Raw genomic sequence first — 21,155 nt, 5'->3', positions numbered from 1 at the left:
AAAGGCGTCAATCAAACACAAGGCCAGCCAAGCTAGTTCCAATATCCACGCCCACCATCAGCCTTCTCAACCCAAACTTTCCAATATAATTATCATTATCATGTGACTGTCATACTAGCAGAATTAAATTGAGGATATAATAAATCGCTAGTCTTAAATTAATACTAGTAGTAATTTTGAAAGCTACAGTGGTTTTATTATCCTAAAGCTCGAAGCCCCGGACATACTATAAATAACTCCTCCTGTAGAGAGAAGTATTGTCATCTGAGTTTATTCTCTGAAGCCGCTAAAAAATGTTGGAGGCGAAGAGCCTTCGCAAGGCAACCATCCCGCCTTCCCTCCTCCCCGATCCCTCTCCCGGCAATCTCCAAGCCACTCGCCTCGCTCTCCATGTAAGTATAACCTGATCCCCAACTCCTAAACTTTAAACCTTAAACCCTAAACCCTGCCCTCCATTGCTCCATTTGCTTCTTCCCTCTCCTTCGTCGCTTGGCTAATTAATGCGTTCTTCTCCTACGCCTTCTGCAGGTCAATGAAGGCGGCTCGTCTTGCTCCATCTACATCGCTTCCGGGTGCCGGGTCTACCGGATTGAGGTACAGATTCGGTTTGTTGTAGATATGCTCTCTTTGGTGTATAACCAATTGACCATATAATCTTCACAGTTCTTATGGAGTTCTTTAGTTTTGGGCTGAGTTGAATTCTTTGTCTGGTCTGAAGTCTACGTCCGTCTTTATTTGGCTCGTAGTTAGTTGAACTCAATGGCCTGTGGAAAATAGTATATTCTTGTACATTTTATAAGGGATGGAAACGAGCGACAAAGAATGTACTGATATTATGTACCGAAAATTGGGCTTGACACACTTTCGTTTCTTCATAGAATAAATTATGTCTTTTTACTTTTTTGTGCATGCCACATTGAAGTATTGAACTGTACCATTTCAATTAGTTTTTCTTATTTGTCAAAGAAAGAGAAAGACAATAATAATAACCTTCTGTTGCCTAAATGGTTTGTAGATATCTATGGAAGATTTCATTATTTCTAAAGGAAAGGAGAGCCTTTTGATTCCTGTTCATGCTCAGGTGTATATGTCTGTCGCTCCCTTTTCTGGCAAAATAGTTATTGAGGAGGGGCATTTTATTACTTTTTTCTTTCCGTTGTTTTGTTAATATTTTGGGATGCATTTCGCCTATGAAGGTCATAAACTCATTGATAGTTGACCGCTGTCCACATCGTTCTGAGATTCAAAGTGTAGTTCTTGCAGAGGGGGATGGTAAGTTCTTTTATTCATCACATATCTTAATAGGTTGGTGGAATTTTCTTTTCACTTATTTCCATTTGATAAATCTTAGGCACTCTATTCTGTGTTGTTTTATTTTTTGAAAGAACCTCAGTCTGAATATGTTCACATGTTATATCTAATCACATGATCTTCCATAATTTTTATGTCTATTCAGGCTTACACTTCACATGTTGTGACACTACAGGTGATAACTGCTTGGTTTTGGGTACAGTCGACTCTTATGGTCACCTTATTGTGTCCCGTATGGATGTAATTGATGCTGGTACCATTTAATTTCTTCTCTTTCTCATATTAACTGCTTGAATGATTCTTGTTCCTCTATCATAAACCATAGTGTACTTATTGAATTATTCTTGAATGACTCTTGTTCCTCCATCATATATCATGCATGGTGTACTAATTGTATTTTAATGCTTACATGGTTACTTGTTCTGGATATTATGTTTGTCAAGACTAGTCATTTATTGCTCGTTCGATAACAAGGCCTGAAAGTACATATGACCTACGAGTTGAATGCTGCTCCAAAACCTTTTGACATATCTTCTTGTTCTGGTCTCGTGTGCTTGTTCCTCTTATACACTGCATCTAAACATTCTTTTTGTGAGCTCTTTACTTTGGAAAATATTGGTGTTTAATAACCTCATCAATTCTGAGTATGTCCTAGGGTCATGATATTATAGTAATTATGAGTACCTTATTTTTATTGTTAAAATTTCATGTACTAACTCTGTAAACAAGATGCATATCAATTATTGAAGTTAAGTTCAATATCTAAAGATAGAATTTCCTGTTTTATGGAGGAACCAATATTGAATTCTCTCAGACATTGACAGGCTTTCATATTCGGTACTTCCCCGTGATTCTGGTGTTGGTGAAGGGAGCTGGACTGGGATCTGCTTCAGTCCAACTCACTGGTCAACGGTATGCCTTTCCTCCCTTTCTAGTGAACCTAATCATTCTTTTTTGTTGAATCTTGTCCATTATTTGAATATTCTTGTGTGTTGTCCCACACTCTCTTTTTGCACTGTTAGTAATTATATTAGTAACTACCTTAGTTGCACCGGTTTCCTTAGGCCAAGATTTTTAATGTTCTTTTTCCAATCTCAGCAGTCAGTAATATGTTAATACTAGATCTTGATTAAGAAGGACAACACACTGCAATCTGGATATTATGTGTAAAGTTAATTTACTTATTGAACAGTAATAATAAATTTAATTGACATTTATGATACCTGGTAATAGAATATTGGATCCATTCCACCAGAGCTACCAAGCTAGCAAACTCTCTCAGTTCCTTTCTATCCCCTTTCCTTAAGTCTTGAATGTGATGAACATCCAGGCCAATCTGTCACATGAGCTATCTCATGCTGTTTTTTATGCTCATGTACATCATACTTCTCACATAATCAAATTTAAACATTACAAAATTGAAAAATACAAGATGTTGTAAGAATAACAATATTGATTGTGATCTGTTTGCACTTTTGGCGTCAATTAGTCTCAGTTATATTTATACAATATCGTGCCATGTCTTGTCATATTGCATGCTTCATGCTGTCAGAAATTTTTTCTATATAAGGGCTGTATATATACTCTTTGAGTTGTGAGCATGCAGAGACAGACATTAATACATTTTGTGTTTGATTCTAGATGCTCATTTATTGGCTTCTTATAAGTTGGAAGGTGCTTCCAACAGATTATAATTGTTGAAATTTGATGGTTATTTTCACACTTTATGAAGCTTTTTATTTGTAGAAACACTAATTGAATGTTAAAATCATCAAATACTTTTTTGCTCTTCATCCCTTGCATTACATTATATCTTTTGGTACTTCCTTTCCTTTGAGACTAAACCCTTTATTAGCACATTATTTTGGCTGTATATTTCTGTTTTGTTTCTGAACAGAATCTGATCTACCTTATGGAGATTATGGGCATGTGTTAACAAGAAAATCTTCCAGCATTATTTTAACAAATTTTTTTATCATTATATCTTCACTCTTTGGCAACAGGCGTGGTAAGACTTTATTTTTATGTTAGTGGGGGGAGATTGGTAGGACTGTGAGCAACTTTACGATATTAGACACAAAAGACATGACCTTTTGTAGGAACATTTCCTTTTTTTTCTATTGTATTCTGTTCATTTACACTTGACTGAAACTCTTGCCTTAGTCAATGGTTGCCTGTCTAAGCTATCAAATTTCTCTTCACAGGCAGCAGTTGCTCGGGGCTTGTGCAGAAGTGTTGATGTTTATGATCAAGATATCCATCTTCGCAGTTTTCGCACGTAAGCTACCATGCTGTCTGACTAAAATAGCTTTGTTCTATAAGTTTTGGATTTATAAAAATATGCATTTCACTGCTGAACTAGGATACCTTGTTCTTAACACTGAATTCTATATTCTTCCTGTTCTCGTTCTTACTTCAAATAATCTTACTAAGCTCCATACTTGTGCTCAATCAATGAAAATCTAACAAGTAACTGGAGGATGACTTGGATGCTCTAAATTGGCCCTTTTAGGTTATGGTATCCATCTTCTCTGAACTTTTTTCAGAGCCCTCCATATGGGAATGGTCATACCTCTTTACTTGCTGTTGCTGAAGGTTCTCAGGTTAGCTAGTTTAGGTTTATCTCTCTTTATATGCTTGTCATATGTTGTTTCCTTACTCTTCTATGGCATCTTTCCAGTTATCTATATGGGACCTGAGAACGAACCATAATGGTGGTTGTATACGACGTGTTTCTGGTTCCATTGGAGATGTCATCTATACAGTTAGCAGTTTGCCATCCGGGGAAATTGCTGTTGGTGGTTCTGATCGGACTGTCACCATCTATGACCCTCGGAGGTTGGTAACTGATCTTGTGCTTGATTTAAGCTCCTGATAGGAATTTTGACCAAAAGGCAAGCCAATTGCTTCCTTTAGTTCATCTGCCTTGGAAATATATAATAATAAGGTTACATGACATCTTCTGAGTTCTGAGTTATGAGGTGCTGAGAGTTGGGGAAGAAATGCATCTTGAGCTTTTATTCTTGGATACAGGTGGTCAGCCCTATCAAGATGGGTGAACTGCTCCAAGTATGAGGTCTGAATATGTTTACTCATGAGTCATGATATTCTATATCCAGTCAACAACATTAATCACTAGCCTTTCAAGTATGAGGGTTAAAGCATCGATGTATGGAGGCTTGACATCAGGATGTTGTAGATTTGATTTTCTTTTACATTTACAACTGCAGATCACAGGTCTTTCATTTTCATCAGTCGACCCTGCTTATATATATGTTCAAGGAGTAGATTATGAGGTGAGCAATCAAATAATAAAATGCATTACGGTATTCCTTTTCTTGTTACTTAATGGTCTCTACCCGCAAACAGTAGTTACTTCCATATGTCAGTGCATTGTCTTTTCCCATTTGGGTCTCTAAAATCCTCCAATAATGGATAAATAGTTTGAATAATTTGTTCTACCGCTACAAGTTGTGGATTTCTTCTACCCTAGCAAGATCACCATCAAGAATCCATGTAAACTTGTCCTCTTTGGTGATCAATCAATGTGATGATTATAATATATGGCAATTATCATATCTTGCTATCTCATATATCCAGTCTGACTGGTCAGAATTCTTAGATTAATTTAGAGCAACCACAACTTACTTCTTCCAAGAGACTTTTGTTTTTTGTCTAAACATATTCCAAGGATGCTAATTATGTAATCTCATCATGCAATTTTTCTTTGATGCATCTTTAGTATGCCCAACTTCTAGCAACCTCATGTCAATGTTATATATCTTGGCCTTAACCACCAGTATCATGAACATCTGTTTCATATGTTCATGGGTGAAATGAATTAAGAATTTTTCTAACCCATGTACTACAATTGTTCTTTATGCAGGTTATGTGTGGGCAATGGAAGGAAAATGAAAAGGCTTTCTCATTTAGAGGAGATTCTAATTGGCTGGGCTTCAGTAAGGTATGTTCTTTTCCATTCTTATTGCTAAAAGATGTTGCAGAACTTTGTGGGGTTGTTAATTGTTCCTAAGGAGGTTGAGCAAAAAACCTGAGATCTTGGTTAAATTAATATTAGGCATGGCTGAGTCTCCTGGTACCCAATCCAAGTAAGAGAAAGGGTTTAATAAAATAGAATGGAACCATCATTTCCCACATTCCCATAGTGCATGAAACTGGGAGTGTGTGGTTGTAATGAAGATAATATCTCTTAAAGGAGGCAGCTGAGTTTATATGAGTTTTTCATTGAGCTGCTTGTGATTTAGCTGACCTAGTATATATTTTCACCGCAGTGCGCAAATAAAGATGTTCTAGCTGGGTGGTGCGAATCTGGCAGTATCTTCGTAGCTGATGTTGTCCAATAGCAGCTCTAAAGCCCCTGTCAGACATTACATGGCGTCCTCAAAATCCTATTTATCATCAAACTATTCTCAAAATGTCTACAGGAGCTAAGTCCACTACTAATTGGAAGAGATAATGCCATCCATACTTGTAGTTGGATTAAAGTATCAAATTGGTGCCTTTAGTTGGGATATTCATATTCTTCTTTGCAACGAAGACCACATGAATTGCAAGTTAGGAATAATTGATACCGTAGGAAGTGAATATTCATCTAATCGTTTTGCATGTATTAACGCTTTTCACGTGCATCCATAAATCCGATAGCTGTCTTATTAGGTGTCCATTTATGACAGTTTGTCACGATGATGCATGTTGCACCTGTTCCACCGATATATGTAAATTGATACAGTTGTTCAATATTTATATATGGGTGAGATGAAAAGATTAATATGTTTATCTAATCTACGTTATACCTATGGAATTATAATCTATTAAAATATATCTAGGCAATATATGACTATATAATAGGCAAATATGTTTATCATGTCTGTTACCCCTTTAATGTACTTCTGGCTCCATTAGACACTGGGACTAAATAAGTTTCAATTTTTTTTTAAGTTTTCGTTTTTTAACTTTACAGTGGGAATCCAATAATTTGAGTCAGATTTTGATTGAATTAGCCAGATGGAATGGTCAAAAATTGCCAGTGAGTAATGCCATGCCTACAGACACTATCTTCATTTATGTCATCACAGACACTATATAATAGAAAAACTATTAATGGCGAGATGTTCTATTCTGATAGAGGAAGTTAGCTACTTAACTAATAAAATAGTAACAGCTACCCAGTGGTAATAATTGTTACGCCCACAAACACTCTAGAAGCCCTCCAATTGGTAACATCATCTTGTCCACTAATAGTTTCTCTACTCATTTTATAATCATCACTATTAATTGAGAATATTACCTATATCTAAAGCTTTTATAGAGTATTTGTGGGTTAGCAGTGACTATTTTATTAGCCCACTGATTTGAAATTAATTAAGTAGCTAAAATCTAGCTGGAAGAGCAGAGAAGTGACAACTAATCCCAGTCTCCAGCAAACAGCGCCTGTGGTTGAATGAGACAAGCTGTCACTGGGATATTGGCATGAATAGAAGTCCACGGCATCCTCCAATCATTTATTAGCTAGATGAAACCAATACTTCAATGCTTAGAGAGTGACGAGCCTCTCATTCGTCTCCACGCCTTCCACGAAAGCGGATCGTCTGCAGCGCGGTCTGCATAAATTTCCTGCAGTTGTGCCGATATAAAACCCAAGCGGACTCTTTTATCAACTGAGCCACGTCACTGTCGAAGCACGTGACAATTTAGAGCCTGGATTTGGAGCAGAGCCGTGATGCGAGCTACCGCATTGAGTACACGCATCTAATAACTTATGATCGAATAAACAATAACAGAGACTGAGATTTGACACATCCAAGGAGGTGCCCGGATCCACACCTCCAGATCCGAATCCGATAAAATTATGCACAAGTTTTCTAACAAATTTATTATAAAAAGGCTAAAATCTGGTGTCAATTTTATAGCACCTGTACTTTACCACTAAAACCATTAGCTTATATATTTATAATCCATAATAAAACTGTCTCTCATTAATTATAATCAAGATCTGCCAAGTAATCTTGTAGATTATCAATTTGTATAACTACATTTCAGAGTTTTTGATGACTTTCAAATTTAATCTATTATTATTATTTTTTTTATCGTTCATAAGCCCGATACTTAAGCACTTAGGCTCTACAAAATTTTTAATTACTTTAGTCTAGGCCACAAATTATATGTAGTCGTCGAATAATTGCTTCGAACCAAATATTATCGAAATCTGTTTCAAACCGTCGCACTATCGAATCATCAACTAAATCGAGTCAAGCCACTAGACCACAAAACAGTTTCTTCATAATATTATTTAAGATTAAAATCAGAATCAATAACCTCCTTGATCATAAGAAAAGTAACTCCCAACTCTATTAGAGTTGGTTAGTATTTAATTTATTTTTTAAGTCTTATGAAAAAATATCATATAAATATCGTCTGCAGCTTATACTTACATTTAACTTTCCAGATAAATTAGATACCGTAAGAAGGAAAGAAAATGGAACACTTAATATAGTCAACAGCTCCTGCACTTCGCACATTGTTCCACGTGACCTTTTCAGCCCGGAAAGGAATTTTTTGAAGCCATTTGCGAGAAAACCCTCGTCATACTTTATATTAGAAAGAAGTAATGCCGATGTATAAACGGTAGAATAACTGTGCTGGGGCCTGGGATCTTGGAGTACAATCCACTGCTCCGCCGGTGTACGTTAAAATTGCTTCCTGACTGAGTATATTATCCGCTGTGAATGAAGAACCGCTCTGATCTCCGCCGTCCATTACAGCGGTACAACGTAAGCGACGGCGTCGAGGACTAATTCGTAATTTCGAGTCTTTCAGAAACTTTAGGCCCAAAACGCCATCTTTTCGGCGCCCAAATGCCTAATAAATTTGGCGGTCCTCTCCTCTCCTGTGGTCTTCGCCGCTCGTCGTCCACGTGAAACGGATCTTTGCTCAAGATTCCCGTTTCCCTCACTACGTATTGGCGTTTCCCTTTCATCCCTTGCCTCCCATTGCGATCGAGATTGGAGACCTGTGCGCGATACTCTCTTGATCGCTCCCTTGGTTACGCGGCTTAGGGTTTCCTAGGTTCTATACAGATACCTCTCGCTTTGATTTGACCGGTTGGTGGACGTGATTGCTTCTTGAAAGTTTGGTAAACTCTAACTCGTTCTTCTGTCAATCTTTTGATTATTGCATTTGGGCGGGTTCGAGCTGGAATAGTTGATATTTTGGATGCCAGACTGTTTATTTTAGGGATTTGATGCGACTGCAGTGGATGAGATGGCGAATAATGGGGTAATCGAGGGCTTGGAGGAGAGCGAGGTGGTTGAAGATGGTGACTTGGGCGAACGAGGAGCGGTTTTGGAACCGGAAGTGGCAGCGGAAGGGAGTGAGAAAGGAGGACGCGGCGGCTCTTCGGATGTCGATGCAGTCGTGGAGTTTGTTGTTAGTTCATTGGATTCGAGGTTTTCTGGATCAAGGGAATCGGACTTTTGTTTGTCGCCGTCTGCAGGTTAGTTATACGTCATGAATTAGTTCGTTCTCATGGTAACTTTAGTGTTGGAATTACTGTTGATTATGGTATAGGTTAGATTTAAAATGGTAACCGCTCATTTGGCGTCTTAAACATAATCGAATGTTAAACCTTCTTGCAGCTCGGTATCTACTTCTGGTTGTGCTTGGATTTATTGTTAACGCTGTTGAAACCTGCAGATGAGAAGGATATCATGAAGAAATTTTCTTGCTAGTCTTGACCTGCTTCTTAACGCAACATTCTGGAGCTCTCTTTCTTTTTTACTTTTTCCCCACACTACCTTTCTAAGTAAATAAACCATATCACTGAAGGGATCTTCAACAAAAAGGAGTCCAATGATATAACTTTCTTGCACTTATTTTGTTTAGATTGTGTTAATTGAGCTCCAGATGCTTCTGCACACATCTGCTAAACAGAAAACCTCACAACGGTAGCATGATAGTTGCATGTCAAACTTCTCCTCAGACACGTAATTAATAGAGAAAGGATTTTTGGGGTGTTTGCCTTGTCATTTCGTTTGAGATAGATGATCTATGTCACTAGATTGCATCTTTTTGCAGCAGAACACATTTTAGGAGCATGTTGTGGCACCTGATTATCCGCTCTGTTTGCTGTGCACGCATGAGCAATCCTTGACTATGGGTTGCAAATAATCATCTCCAGGGGTTTGGTAGAGCACTACTTACAAGTCAATTGTTCTATCAAGCTGTGGAATTATTATGATGAATTGATCACTAGTATCACACTCTATATATTGATTCTGCATCCATAAGGAATACAAAAACCGTAGAGGTAAATGAAGCACAATGATATATGTTATGTCGATGTAAAAGCTAGCAATTTTTACAAACGTAAATTCATGACAAGTTGGCTGAATGGTGCAGAGTTTCATGTATAAATTCTAGGCATAATTTCTATCCACATAATGTTTTTTTTGGATATGGTGTCAAATTATTATTTCTTTGACATTTCAATACGTGACACGAAATTCATATGTTCAAATAAAATTCGCAAACGGTGAGATATGTTGATGTAATTCCATCCTTTTCGCCTTTTTTATACTCAGTTGTAATTATTTCATGATACTACATTCTTGCTTCTTGGTTTACTGGGACTTTGCAAGTCTTTCCGTTCTTCTTTCCTCCCTTGATTCTAAAGCCAATTCATCAACAAATCGACATTGATTCTAAAGTTTCTACAACTTGCTAAACTATGAGATATCTTAATTCATTGCCTATTTATTACAGTAGTTTATTTTGTACTCCCTTAGCATGTTGTTAATTGCTTGTGCTTGTCATTTCAGGCACGGAGTACTCTAAAACAATGCCAGTACAATCTCATAGTAATAATCGGTCATTCAAAGTTCAGGAGCACTTATTAACCAAATCAAGTACTGATAAGAAGGAATCTCCAAAATACGACTTAAAGTTGGACAGGTTATCAGAAAGTGAGAAGGTAAACGTTTTCAGAATTAATCTGGTAATATCTATTTATATATGCAATTATAATCTAATATGTGTTCTTTATATTTAATTTTGAAATTACACCATAACATGTGCTTTTGCAATTTGGTGTAATGTTTTGGTGTAGATGTAACACATGATTTTGTTGATTTTTAAATATTTTTTAATATTATCAATATAATTATGCAGTAACTGACACTGACATATTCTTCATTTTGTGGTTTGCTGTTCGTCTGCTTTAACATGCACTAATTTTTCCTTAGTATGTTTGATGTGTGAATAATTTTCATACCTGTACCAGAAAAATGGCCTTCGTGAGTTCATGTATTGTTTTGCTTCTCACATAATTTCCTTTGAAAATTTATTATTTTTTTCCATCGATTATGTAACTAATAGACAGAATCATATCTTGCAGAAAAAGATCATCGAGAAGCTAGTGAAGATACAAAATGATGGTACAGTGGAGGTAAATGTAACTCGAAGTGCCCATGTTGCATCAGAGCTATTAGAGCTTGATGCTGTTGATTCTGCCTCGGTTGATATTGGAGAACCTGTCTTTGAGCATAACAAATCAGTCCCAAGACTGAAAATTGCAATGCTGGTTGTTGGAACTCGAGGAGATGTCCAACCTTTTATAGCATTTGCAAAAAGACTTCAGGCATGTTTATTTATATACTTTACTCTTACTGCCTAGCCAGCTGATTATCATATTAACCTAATCTATAAATGACTTTGGTAGCTTACAATGCTGAATGGATACATATTATATATATGTATATATGTATCTAGAGAGATGCTACAAATTTTATGGTAAAACTTAGGAAGAATGTTTTAACAGCTTGTTTTCTATTGAGTATATGATGTGATTCACAACTCATCACAAGGTGGAGAGAGATGGAATACTCTCATCTTATAAGTTGCTACAGATCCCTAGAGTACTCAATGAATACACTATGGGAGGGAGGCTGGGAGGAAGAATGTGGAGGAGATTATGCAGATTAGATAGATGATTGAGTCAGGGCTGAGAGCACTGCTTGATTTATCATCTCTCATTTTCATAATCCTCATGACCTTAGATCACCCATGTTTGTGTGCCTTGGTTTTCTCTCCATTGAATGATGTCAGCTGGGAAAACCATCTAGAATCTCTGCCAAACTGATGGCATGTTGCAGTCATGAAATTCTTGGAAGGGAAAGCCACCAGCCCAGCACCTCACATTCTTTGAGTAGCTTCTATTTGAGAAAGATACAATTACAAGTGAACATCCTTGGTTTTTCACTATAATTTCCATGTAAGTTCATCTTTATATTTTGGGGTTCATACGTAATTTTCTCTAGCAGAATCTTGACTTACCTGTCATGGCACACTACCCAGAAGGATGGGATAATATGTTGGTCACATATTCTAATATAACATATGATTCCTGAGCACAAGATGGACCTTCACTATGTACTTTGTGGGGGTAAATTGGGTATGACCAATGCTGCAATTTTGACAGCATCACAGCATTGCTTTAAATGAAGGTTAATCCATATTGTAGAATTTACACTTTTCTCAACAAATATATAAGTCCTATGCATCCTGTCCTTAGTCTAACTTTTGATTTTTTTGACCATCCTCCTTAGATAGGACAGTTTATTTCAGAAATTGTTCATGTTATAATGTTAGATTGTGACAAAGTGACTATCTTTAAAAGTACCACACATATAGTAAGAAATTCATTATATTCAATGCAATAGGTTTATAATCAGTGGATGCAAGTGTGTCTACTATATGCACTGCTACATTCTTTTTGAAACTTTTTCTTGTCATACTTTCATGGTTTTGCAGAAAAGGTATCTAATTATTAAATTAATCGATATTGTTGTAGGAGTTTGGTCATCATGTTAGATTGGCGACTCATCGCAATTTCCGTACTTTTGTGAAGTCCGCTGGTGTGGACTTCTACCCCTTGGGTGGCGATCCTCGAATCCTAGCTGGATGTACGATTTTCTATTCTCATTAAGATCTAGGATTTATTTTTTTCATCTGGTTTATAGTATTTCAACTTTTATCTTGAGCAATTATTTTTCTTATTTTATCTTGTTTTACCAAGTGGTAATTTTTTACTATGTTAGACTTGATATTTTGTCAAAGGAAAGCTGCCAAAAAAGGCGAACTTAAAAGAATGTTAATGTTCAGGAAATCTATCAATCAAAATAGAATCTTAATTGTCCATCCCCGCTATTAGAAAAACATGATATTGGGTCTAAAGATGATTCTGAAAGGCTTATTTTAGCAGGTTAATGGTGCTGTTATTTTCTGGTATATCTAATTACTTGTCTTATTAATTAATTTCAACCCAGCATTGTAGCTAGATACATCCATCTCTACTCTTGTTTACTGTTACTACTTTTATATAGCTAGTGTCAGACCATGTACTTAATTAGCGATCCACATTGATAGTACAGATATGGCAAGAACCAAAGGTTTTCTGCTATCTGGACCAACGGAAATTTCTATACAGAGAAACCAGCTGAAGGAAATCATCTATTCCCTTCTCCCAGCATGCACTGAACCTGATTTGGATTCTGGTGCACCTTTTAGAGCTCAGGCAATTATTGCAAATCCTCCTGCTTATGGTGAGAATATATTATGAAATAAAAAATTTTGGTTCTATTAAATTTTTCCCTGAGAATTCTTTATTCATCACAACATTACTTGTCACCTGAAAAGCGAATCAACAAGTTGTGATTCCTTTAGATATAGTTGATTTTCATGTCAATCATATAAATTAATAAGGCTCTTTCACTACCTTGCACTCCTTTAATATAACTTAATTATTAGCAGTTTTCCTTTGATTATATGATTGCTATATTTATCCATTCATAAGTTACTCTCTTTTGCCTTATCTTGGAATATTCAGAAGCCAGTTAATCCTTTTGAAGCTATATACACATTGTTTAAAACTTTAAACATTCTTTTATTACAGAAGCTCTAGTCACCAATTGCTTGTTGGCATATTTTTGTGATGCAATCTGATTGCAAACCTCGGTCAAATAAGCTTCATTTCTTAAAGAAAATTGCATTTTGTCTTGGTTTATTGGAACCTTCTGTTAACAGAATTTAGAAGTCATGAAGTTAGGGAGACAATATTTTTATGTCTTGTCAGGAAGAAAAAGAGATACTTGTGAAATTCTTATACGAACAAATCACTAACATAAACATGCCTTACAGTGTTCCAAAAACCACTACTCTTATACTTGGAAAGCCACAACATTTCATAATTGAGGAACTTTGTCCATCAGTTTTATAACTTTACTGAAATAACATGCTAGGAACAACAAATTGCTGAGGCTGAATTATTAAGAAATCCTTCCTTGTCATACAGCTGAACAATTTTAATGTTATATAATGGCTCTAGCAATTTTTCAAAAACAAAACAAAGAGTTTACTGAACATTTTTTTCTGGTTTTTCTGATGTGCAATCATTCTTACAGGGCATGCACATGTTGCTGAAGCTCTTGGGGTACCTCTTCACATCTTCTTTACAATGCCATGGACGTAAGTCGATGTTAATCCTAAACAAAAGTGAACTTGTTCAAACTTTTTTAATATTTTCTTATGAAAACAATTCTATAGATGTTGCACTCGCACTGCCCAATTTTAATGATTTGCTGATTTGCTTCCTGTGGCGCTTTATTCATTCTGAAATGCTTAATGCGCTGAGAACATGATGCCAAGTTCATTTGTGTAATCTCTTTTAATTGAGTTTGACAGTTATAGTTTAAAACCACTAGGAACATTCTTCTTTCTCCTACTCAGTTCCGTTCTTATTCAGAACAGAACAATTTTCAGAGAAGGAAATGCTTTGTGATTTTGCATGGGTTGGGTTTCTATTATTACTCTAGAAGTCGGGAGATTGTAGACTTGACGAATGTGTTGAAGATCATCTGTTTGCATAAGTAATGAATGTTTTCATTGGAATGTTGTTTCATGCAATTTACATTAACTTTTATTGAAAACAGTCAAACCTATTCAGATTTCATGAGTCTTTTACTTGTACTGCTTTTGTTCATATTCTCATGCCATATATTGCTTGACAGATACTCGCATTCAGGTCTAAAATTTTATATAGTGTATCCGACTGCATGGACTGACCTGGTCTATATGGGAAAGCCAGTTAATTTCCTCATTCTATGACTCTGCTTTTGCTGCTATTTCCTATCTGAATGTTAAAGATGCTAAGTACCTTTTTCAAAGAGCCTACACAAAAATGATAGCAGACATTTTGTTCTACAGATGTGCGGCTAGCATTAGCCCATAGTATCTCACACCGGCCAACTTCAACATCTATTTTTTCTTCTGCAATTTTTTGATTAAGCGACTACTACTGTCTTAGATGTATAATTTATTGGTAATACTGCATCTTATTGCTCATACTTATAGGCAGGCCAACTAATGATTTCCCACATCCATTTGCTCGGGTGCCCCAGAGTGCAGCTTACAGGGTACTCTCTCTTTCTCTCTCTCTGAATCTTCTTTTCCTTTTCCTTCATATAGACTCTCAATTAAACAATAATATTTTTTACTATTCAGCTATCGTATCTTACTGTGGACTTAATAGTCTGGTGGGGCATTAGGGGATTCATAAATGACTTCAGAAAAAAGAAGTTAAAATTGCCTCCTATTGCTTACTTCAGTACGTATCATGGATCCATATCACATCTACCAACAGGATACATGTGGAGCCCACAACTTGTGCCAAAGCCAAGCGGTAAGTTGGATTGTTATGGTATTTTTGGGTTCTTATATTTATGGAATTGATGCTAATTTGCTTCGCAATTCTTTCCTGAAATATTTTGAAGAGTTGTTATTGATTTACAGATTGGTCATAGTACAAATGATGTCAGCTGAGATAGGTTAAGTAATTTCTGTGAATATTCTGAATCAAAATCCACGTCACATTCATATCCTTGGCATCTCTCATGCATAGGACAATGTCCATTTATGCGGTGTACTTTCAAGCCATACCAAGTCACTTATCTTGCACTTAGAAATTGTCCATTTTGTTCATAGTTCTTGCACGGTTGGAGAACTTCTGGAAACACTAGGTTTTCTTTCACAGCGTTTTAAATTTTAATTATGAAGTACTTGGAGTTAATTTGTTAGTGAAATTGCACTTATGTTGGTTTTATCTTACATGTCCCTTATCTGCACATTTGTCATACTTTGACACTCATATCACATCTGACTGGAATCTTTTCATCTCTTAGGGAGTTTAGAGGAGTTGGTATGTGATTGCATTTTGAGATTAAGCTAGGAGCAATGAAATTTACTTTATAACTAGCCTTATAAGAATGGGATTTTTAGCCTCAAGTTGCCCGTGTAGGTATCTGGCATCGTCAGTTGAATTCTGGTGCATAATTTAAGACCTTTTCATGGAGCATTCCACTTGTTCATAGCTAAATAGATAATGGAAAAAAGGCCTGAATTATGATTCATTTAATTCTAACACTTCAAGTTGATTGGTAACAATTGCATGGCGATTGGATGATAATATCTGGGAAATGTTGTTTAAAAATTAGAAGTTGTGATAGGTTAATGCAAGCTAATTAGGGACTGATTGTGTACTCAATACAAAGAGTAACACCCCAAAAAAATGCAACATGATTTTGAGTTTGTTTAAGGAAAAAATGGAAGAATCTTATTTTAATGTCTTTTGGAACTGCAGGCTCAAAGGGTAATGACTATATGTAAAAGCAACCGTGAAGGATTCCCATTGAATTCAACATTAAAACTTTAGGGCAAATAGCATATGTTGATCTGTTTTTCCTTCTGGTATTTCTAATAACTTAGGCATCTCAAAATTCCTTAAACTAGCATTAGACATGATTTTGAATAATGTGGGTCATGTTTTACATAGAAGAACTTGCTATAAAAACTTATATGTTGAAGTTCAAGTTCTGCTCCCTATACTCATTTATTCATTGAGGTGATAGATATTCTTGTGTACGGTGCAATGCACAAAAAATTAATAATTTTCTTCTTTCATAATTCCCTTTTTTTTCTGATTTGACTACGTTTTTCCATGCTTTTTGCAGATTGGGGCTCTTTAGTAGATGTTGTTGGTTATTGCTTTTTGAACATGGGAACAAAGTACCAACCACCAAGGGAGCTTGCGCAATGGATCCAGCAAGGACCAAAGCCTATATATATAGGGTTTGGCAGCATTGTATGTAACTCTTGCTAACAAACTCCATAGCCATTATCAGACAGTCAAAAATCAGTAGCTTTCTCAGATTTCCATACAATCTCGTAACTTTTGAGGAGATGTTTAGTCCCAATAAATTCATCTTGCTATAAGAGTAGAAAACACAATAAGCAAGTTGTTGGAAATAGTTTGTTTTGCACTCCTATTTTAAGTTTTAACTTAACAGGCTAGTGTTTCTGTTAGGGTGAGAATTCTTGATGAAAAATAGACAAATCCACCTTTTTCATTTGTCAGTTACAAATTATTTTGCTTTAGAAATACGGAATTGGGAACATCTAGATATATGTTTTGAATATTAAGAATGCAGTTATATGTGGTATCTTGAACAGCATTGGTAGAATGTTAAAAATGCATACTACATTTTAGATGTTTGAGAGCAACACTAGCAGCTTAATTGAAAAAAAAAAACATCTTTTCAAGATTGCTGTGCCATTTAATTTGACTCTACCACATTCTTCAGATTAATTAATTTATCCTGGCATCGGCAACTCTTGAAGATTTGTTAAGTTGATTGTCATATAAGTTGGATTTTTTTTTCTGTAAAAGGATCCATGTTGTCTTATTTCTTTTGAGAAATAATCATAGTTGTTTTATAATTTTATTAAATTGGGATCACTTTATAATCATTGATTCCCTTACATTTCATACTTCTTAATCCAAACATGGTATGATTTTTTGATATCACATAAGAGTAGTCTTTTTCTTTATTTATCAAATAAATGAACCGTACCTGGTCAATATGGTCAGATAATATGGTATAGGTATGATATGGATATATGAGCAGTCTCTCACTTTCATCAAATAAGTTTGTAGCGTACTTCTTAACTTTCTTAGCATATCTTGATGTACACACCTGGGTCATAGTTTATTTAGTGTTTTAAGGTTGATGGACAAATTTAGAATTGAAATATACTTACAGTTTTCTCTTTTTCTGTGTCCATGTTGCAAAAGAACAAATTGTATGAAAATTTGGACATTACTGACAAACTAGAGAAATCCACTGATTTGCTTTCAAAACCTGAATCTAGCTCGGTAGCCTTTTATTTGTTCTGATTGAACTTTGATTTGTTTATGTTATATCCTCTTAGTGTACTACCTAAGAGGGGAATATTTTCAGAATATTTTGCCAACAAGGGCTGCATGTCATGAGATAGTAGAACATGATGGGTTGTGAAGTATTCACTGCAGAACTACTATCAACAACTGGACAAATTATATCTGTGAACAGGGATAGTTCAACATGATGTGGTGATGTGGGAATGTTGCTCGATGACATTTTAAGGACTATGTTACCTTCTCTTCATCAAATAAGCTGATGAACAAAGACTTCACACAAATATATTGTGATCTGTATAAGTCAACGGGTGCCCAATAGCATGACCACATACCGATGAAAACTATATTATCTGATCTAAATAAACGTAGATTTGTAGGGATATAATGAGGTTTTCATTACATGTAGTGACCTTGTAGCACTGTTGCAGTACCAGTTTGCCATGATGGCGTGATTTTAAAAAACAAATAACTTTGTCATTCTAAGAAAATATCCAAAGACTTTTTTTAAGTTTCCTTTTAGCTGATATAAAGGATTGTTCTGAATCGTAGCAGACCAATAAACATTGCAGATGCACAAATGTCTATAGCACAAATATTTGGCCCTTTGAAAGATAGACAACACTTTTTTCTTTCTTGTGCATTGCACCATGAGCTTGAATATCTAGCATAGCTGTAATTGATATATTATGATCGAGTAATTTGGTGTTTGTGAAGCCTCTTGAAGATGAAAAGAAGATAACAGCCGTCATTGTAGATGCCCTGAAAGAAACAGGACAAAGAGGTATCATTGGCCGCGGATGGGGAGCTCTTGGCAGCTGTAAGTGTTCTGTGCTTCAGTATTCAATTGTAGTGTGATTTGCTTGTTTGGACAAATTTAAGATATTAGTATCCAGGAGGGTTAATTTGCTAGTAATCTTGTCTGTTAATCATGATGATATATTAGATGATGAATTTTCTCGCAGAAATCAAAATGATTTATGGTTTTTGATTGCCAATTATTTGATATGTTTTAAATCATTTATTGTTCCGTTGCATCATTATTGGCTGACCTTTGATGATTTATTGCCCGTCATAATTTGTGTCCCTTCTTTTTGGTTCAGTAGCAGCAAGTTGAATCTTTTGGGTTAACGTCTAGTTGCCTCACAATGATGCCTTGAACATAAGTTTTCGGATTGTTATGGAATCTACATCTTATCCTATTTCTGACAATTATATAAAGATTTTCTTGTCTATATAAAATTTATGCTATACAATTATATAAAGATTTTCTTGTCTATATAGAATTTATGCTAATATCTTGTATGCTTTTCTTCTATCAAATGTTATAGTGATTAGTAGCCTTTAATTAATTCTGTCAATTTTTTCACATTATGATTCCACCAATGCAGTTTCTGAGGTTCCAGTAGATGTTTATCTTCTTGAGGATTGCCCCCATGACTGGTTGTTCCCTCGGTGCGCGGCAGTGGTGAGCTCTTAAGTTTGTCTATCTATATTCGTTTGCATGATGAGATAACATTATGTGCATAAATCAACTGCCTGATGTGCTAACAATTCACTAGTAAAGCAAAGAAAACTCTTTCCAACACTTCAAGCTTACCTCACCTTATGTTAGTCTTCATCAAAGTTTTCTTGAACCATTAAGTTGACTCATCTGACTCCAAGGTGGTTTTTGATCTTAAAGTAATTCAGTTGCCTTTATGGGAAAGTCTTAATCTGGGTTAGGGTTGCAGAAGTGCTGATGTAGTCTCCTGCCACTGTCAATTTATCAAACTGTACAAGTACTTATGTACATTAATGTATTGAAAAGTAGAATATGAAAATTCTAGACAATAATAAGCTGTTATATGTTGAAGGATTGGTTAAGAGTTGAAATAAGATGCCTATGGAATAATTTTGATCTGTAATTTCTTGATGTGGCATGGGATTATTTCCAGTATGTATTTTTTAATGGCCATTATATAACTGGAATAACTGCTCTCACATATTTTTTTCCAGCATTCATCTCATTTCTGTTATTGCCTGTTGTATGGGGTTATAATAGATAAAAGTGGCTGTTATTAGTTATACCAGATTTTGTTCTTATAAAAACTATTAAATGACATTTATATTCTGATGAGTCATACCGACCATAACTGTTACATTGTAATGGCATATTATGCTTGAATTTTTGCTACTAACTGGTTAGGTGGTTCTTTAGTGCATATTGTCAGGCCTGAGCCTGTTAATCTTGAAATTATATCTTCTTATTCTCTTATCATGTTTACATAGGCCAAGTTAACAGAATTAGTGGGACAAGCTAATTCTGAAATGCCTCCTTAAATTTAATTGTCTTTGAATCTCCTCTTACTGATAGTTTTGCTTTTAAATGATCAGGTGCATCATGGTGGCGCTGGTACTACAGCTGCAGGGCTAAGAGCCGGGGTAAGAATTTTTTAGACACTTTCCTTGTTTACACTTAGTTGTTTTATACACAGATTAGACTGCATGATCTCTGGTAAATCTTATCGGACCATATAATCTGTATATCCAATCAAGACTTTGCAAGAAATCATGTTGCTTCGTTCTTCCGAAAACAGATAAAATAAGTATTAAGCAAACTGTGGGCATCGGATTCAGCAAGGTGAAAGTTCAGTAGTTCAACACGATAGGTGACAGTTTAGTGGATATTCAACTAGATTAAGATGACAATTTTAGTAGTTGTGAACTGATGTCCAAACAGCATGCGCTACCGCTATTACATATGAATTGAACAACCAGCAGTAAATCAGTATATAGAACCGGTTAGGCAAACACTACACTGTGTAATGCCTTGTAGTCAGAAAAGGTTTGACGGTTGCCTTGTTGAAGTTGTTTAGACCATTGTTGATTTTTTTGACTTCTGTGCAGCCTGCTTCTCCTTTAGCATTTCTCTTTTTACTTGCAGTGTCCAACTACCATCATACCGTTTTTCGGAGATCAGTTTTTCTGGGGTGATAGGATTCATGGGAAAGGAGTGGGACCTGCACCAATTCCCATATCAGAGTTCAATGTAGAACGTCTTTCAAATGCTATAAGATATATGCTTGAACCTGAGGTAATGATATTTAATGATCATATTGTTTTTTCTTTTTCTACCTGCTTTTTTAAACTCTTAAAAGCTTGAATTTGGGGCCCAAGAAGTAGCGTTCACAACTTGGATCTCATCTTTGATTTTCTTAATGTCTGAAGGTTAAATCACGAGCAATGGAATTAGCAAGAGAAATAGAGAACGAAGATGGTGTTGCAGGTGCTGTAAATGCATTCCATCGCCATTTGCCCCCAGAATTACCTATCCCTCCTGCCCCCGCAGAAGACCTTCCAAGCCCACTCCAGTGGCTTTGTCAAGTCATTGAAAATTTTTGCTGTCATCCATTCACCTCATAGCCATCTTCCGAAATGTAGATGTAAAAAGCATATCCTTATTTTAATCTGCTTTCACCGGTCATCATTTTTTATATTCTCATTCATTCCCTTGTGAATATGAGCAATAAGAAGGTTGTTTGGTTTTCGTTTTGTTTTG

At 35.7% G+C, this 21,155-nt stretch overlaps 2 protein-coding genes across 4 annotated transcripts; both read left to right on the top strand.

Moving 5' to 3' along the window:
• Nucleotides 1–144: 144 nt before the first annotated feature.
• LOC140767950 (uncharacterized) lies at nucleotides 145–6,096 on the top strand. The gene is made up of 13 exons (XM_073108007.1): nucleotides 145–392; nucleotides 529–594; nucleotides 1,016–1,081; nucleotides 1,197–1,272; nucleotides 1,487–1,564; nucleotides 2,126–2,223; nucleotides 3,516–3,589; nucleotides 3,824–3,914; nucleotides 3,992–4,149; nucleotides 4,345–4,387; nucleotides 4,542–4,607; nucleotides 5,198–5,275; nucleotides 5,604–6,096. The coding sequence occupies exons 1-13, from the start codon at nucleotides 294–296 to the stop codon at nucleotides 5,673–5,675; spliced, it is 1,065 nt and encodes a 354-aa protein (XP_072964108.1). The 5' UTR covers nucleotides 145–293; the 3' UTR covers nucleotides 5,676–6,096.
• Nucleotides 6,097–8,089: 1,993 nt separating this feature from the next.
• On the top strand, nucleotides 8,090–21,148 carry LOC140768850 (sterol 3-beta-glucosyltransferase UGT80B1). 3 transcript variants are annotated; one of them, XM_073109289.1, is made up of 15 exons: nucleotides 8,090–8,464; nucleotides 8,566–8,824; nucleotides 10,149–10,300; nucleotides 10,724–10,966; nucleotides 12,179–12,290; nucleotides 12,759–12,929; nucleotides 13,788–13,851; nucleotides 14,741–14,798; nucleotides 14,887–15,064; nucleotides 16,392–16,522; nucleotides 18,332–18,434; nucleotides 19,006–19,082; nucleotides 19,991–20,038; nucleotides 20,541–20,690; nucleotides 20,825–21,148. In XM_073109289.1, exons 2-15 carry the CDS (start codon nucleotides 8,593–8,595, stop codon nucleotides 21,017–21,019), a joined length of 1,914 nt encoding a protein of 637 aa, XP_072965390.1. In that variant the 5' UTR covers nucleotides 8,090–8,464; nucleotides 8,566–8,592; the 3' UTR covers nucleotides 21,020–21,148. The 3 variants fall into 3 exon arrangements, with proteins under 3 accessions (XP_072965390.1, XP_072965389.1, XP_072965388.1); XM_073109288.1 differs by having other exon boundaries at nucleotides 8,091–8,464; nucleotides 8,585–8,824; XM_073109287.1 differs by having other exon boundaries at nucleotides 8,092–8,464; nucleotides 8,552–8,824.
• The last annotated feature ends 7 nt before the right edge of the window (nucleotides 21,149–21,155 follow it).

Source organism: Typha angustifolia, chromosome 10, assembly GCF_048772165.1.
Source record: "Typha angustifolia cultivar Huaian chromosome 10, ASM4877216v1, whole genome shotgun sequence".
Lineage (NCBI taxonomy): Eukaryota > Viridiplantae > Streptophyta > Magnoliopsida > Poales > Typhaceae > Typha > Typha angustifolia.
The sequence above is the reverse complement of the archived record's forward strand: the minus strand, read 5'-3'. Positions and strand labels throughout refer to the sequence as shown.

Excerpts from the sequence above, each read along its gene's own strand:
- LOC140767950 (XM_073108007.1), top strand. The coding sequence starts at position 294 with ATGTTGGAGGCGAAGAGCCTTCGCAAGGCAACCATCCCGCCTTCCCTC. Across the intron at positions 595-1,015 it reads GCCGGGTCTACCGGATTGAG|ATATCTATGGAAGATTTCAT; the intron begins GTACAGATTCGG and ends AATGGTTTGTAG. Across the intron at positions 5,276-5,603 it reads ATTGGCTGGGCTTCAGTAAG|TGCGCAAATAAAGATGTTCT; the intron begins GTATGTTCTTTT and ends TTTTCACCGCAG.
- LOC140768850 (XM_073109289.1), top strand. The coding sequence starts at position 8,593 with ATGGCGAATAATGGGGTAATCGAGGGCTTGGAGGAGAGCGAGGTGGTT. Across the intron at positions 12,291-12,758 it reads TCCTCGAATCCTAGCTGGAT|ATATGGCAAGAACCAAAGGT; the intron begins GTACGATTTTCT and ends TTGATAGTACAG. Across the intron at positions 15,065-16,391 it reads ACTTGTGCCAAAGCCAAGCG|ATTGGGGCTCTTTAGTAGAT; the intron begins GTAAGTTGGATT and ends TGCTTTTTGCAG.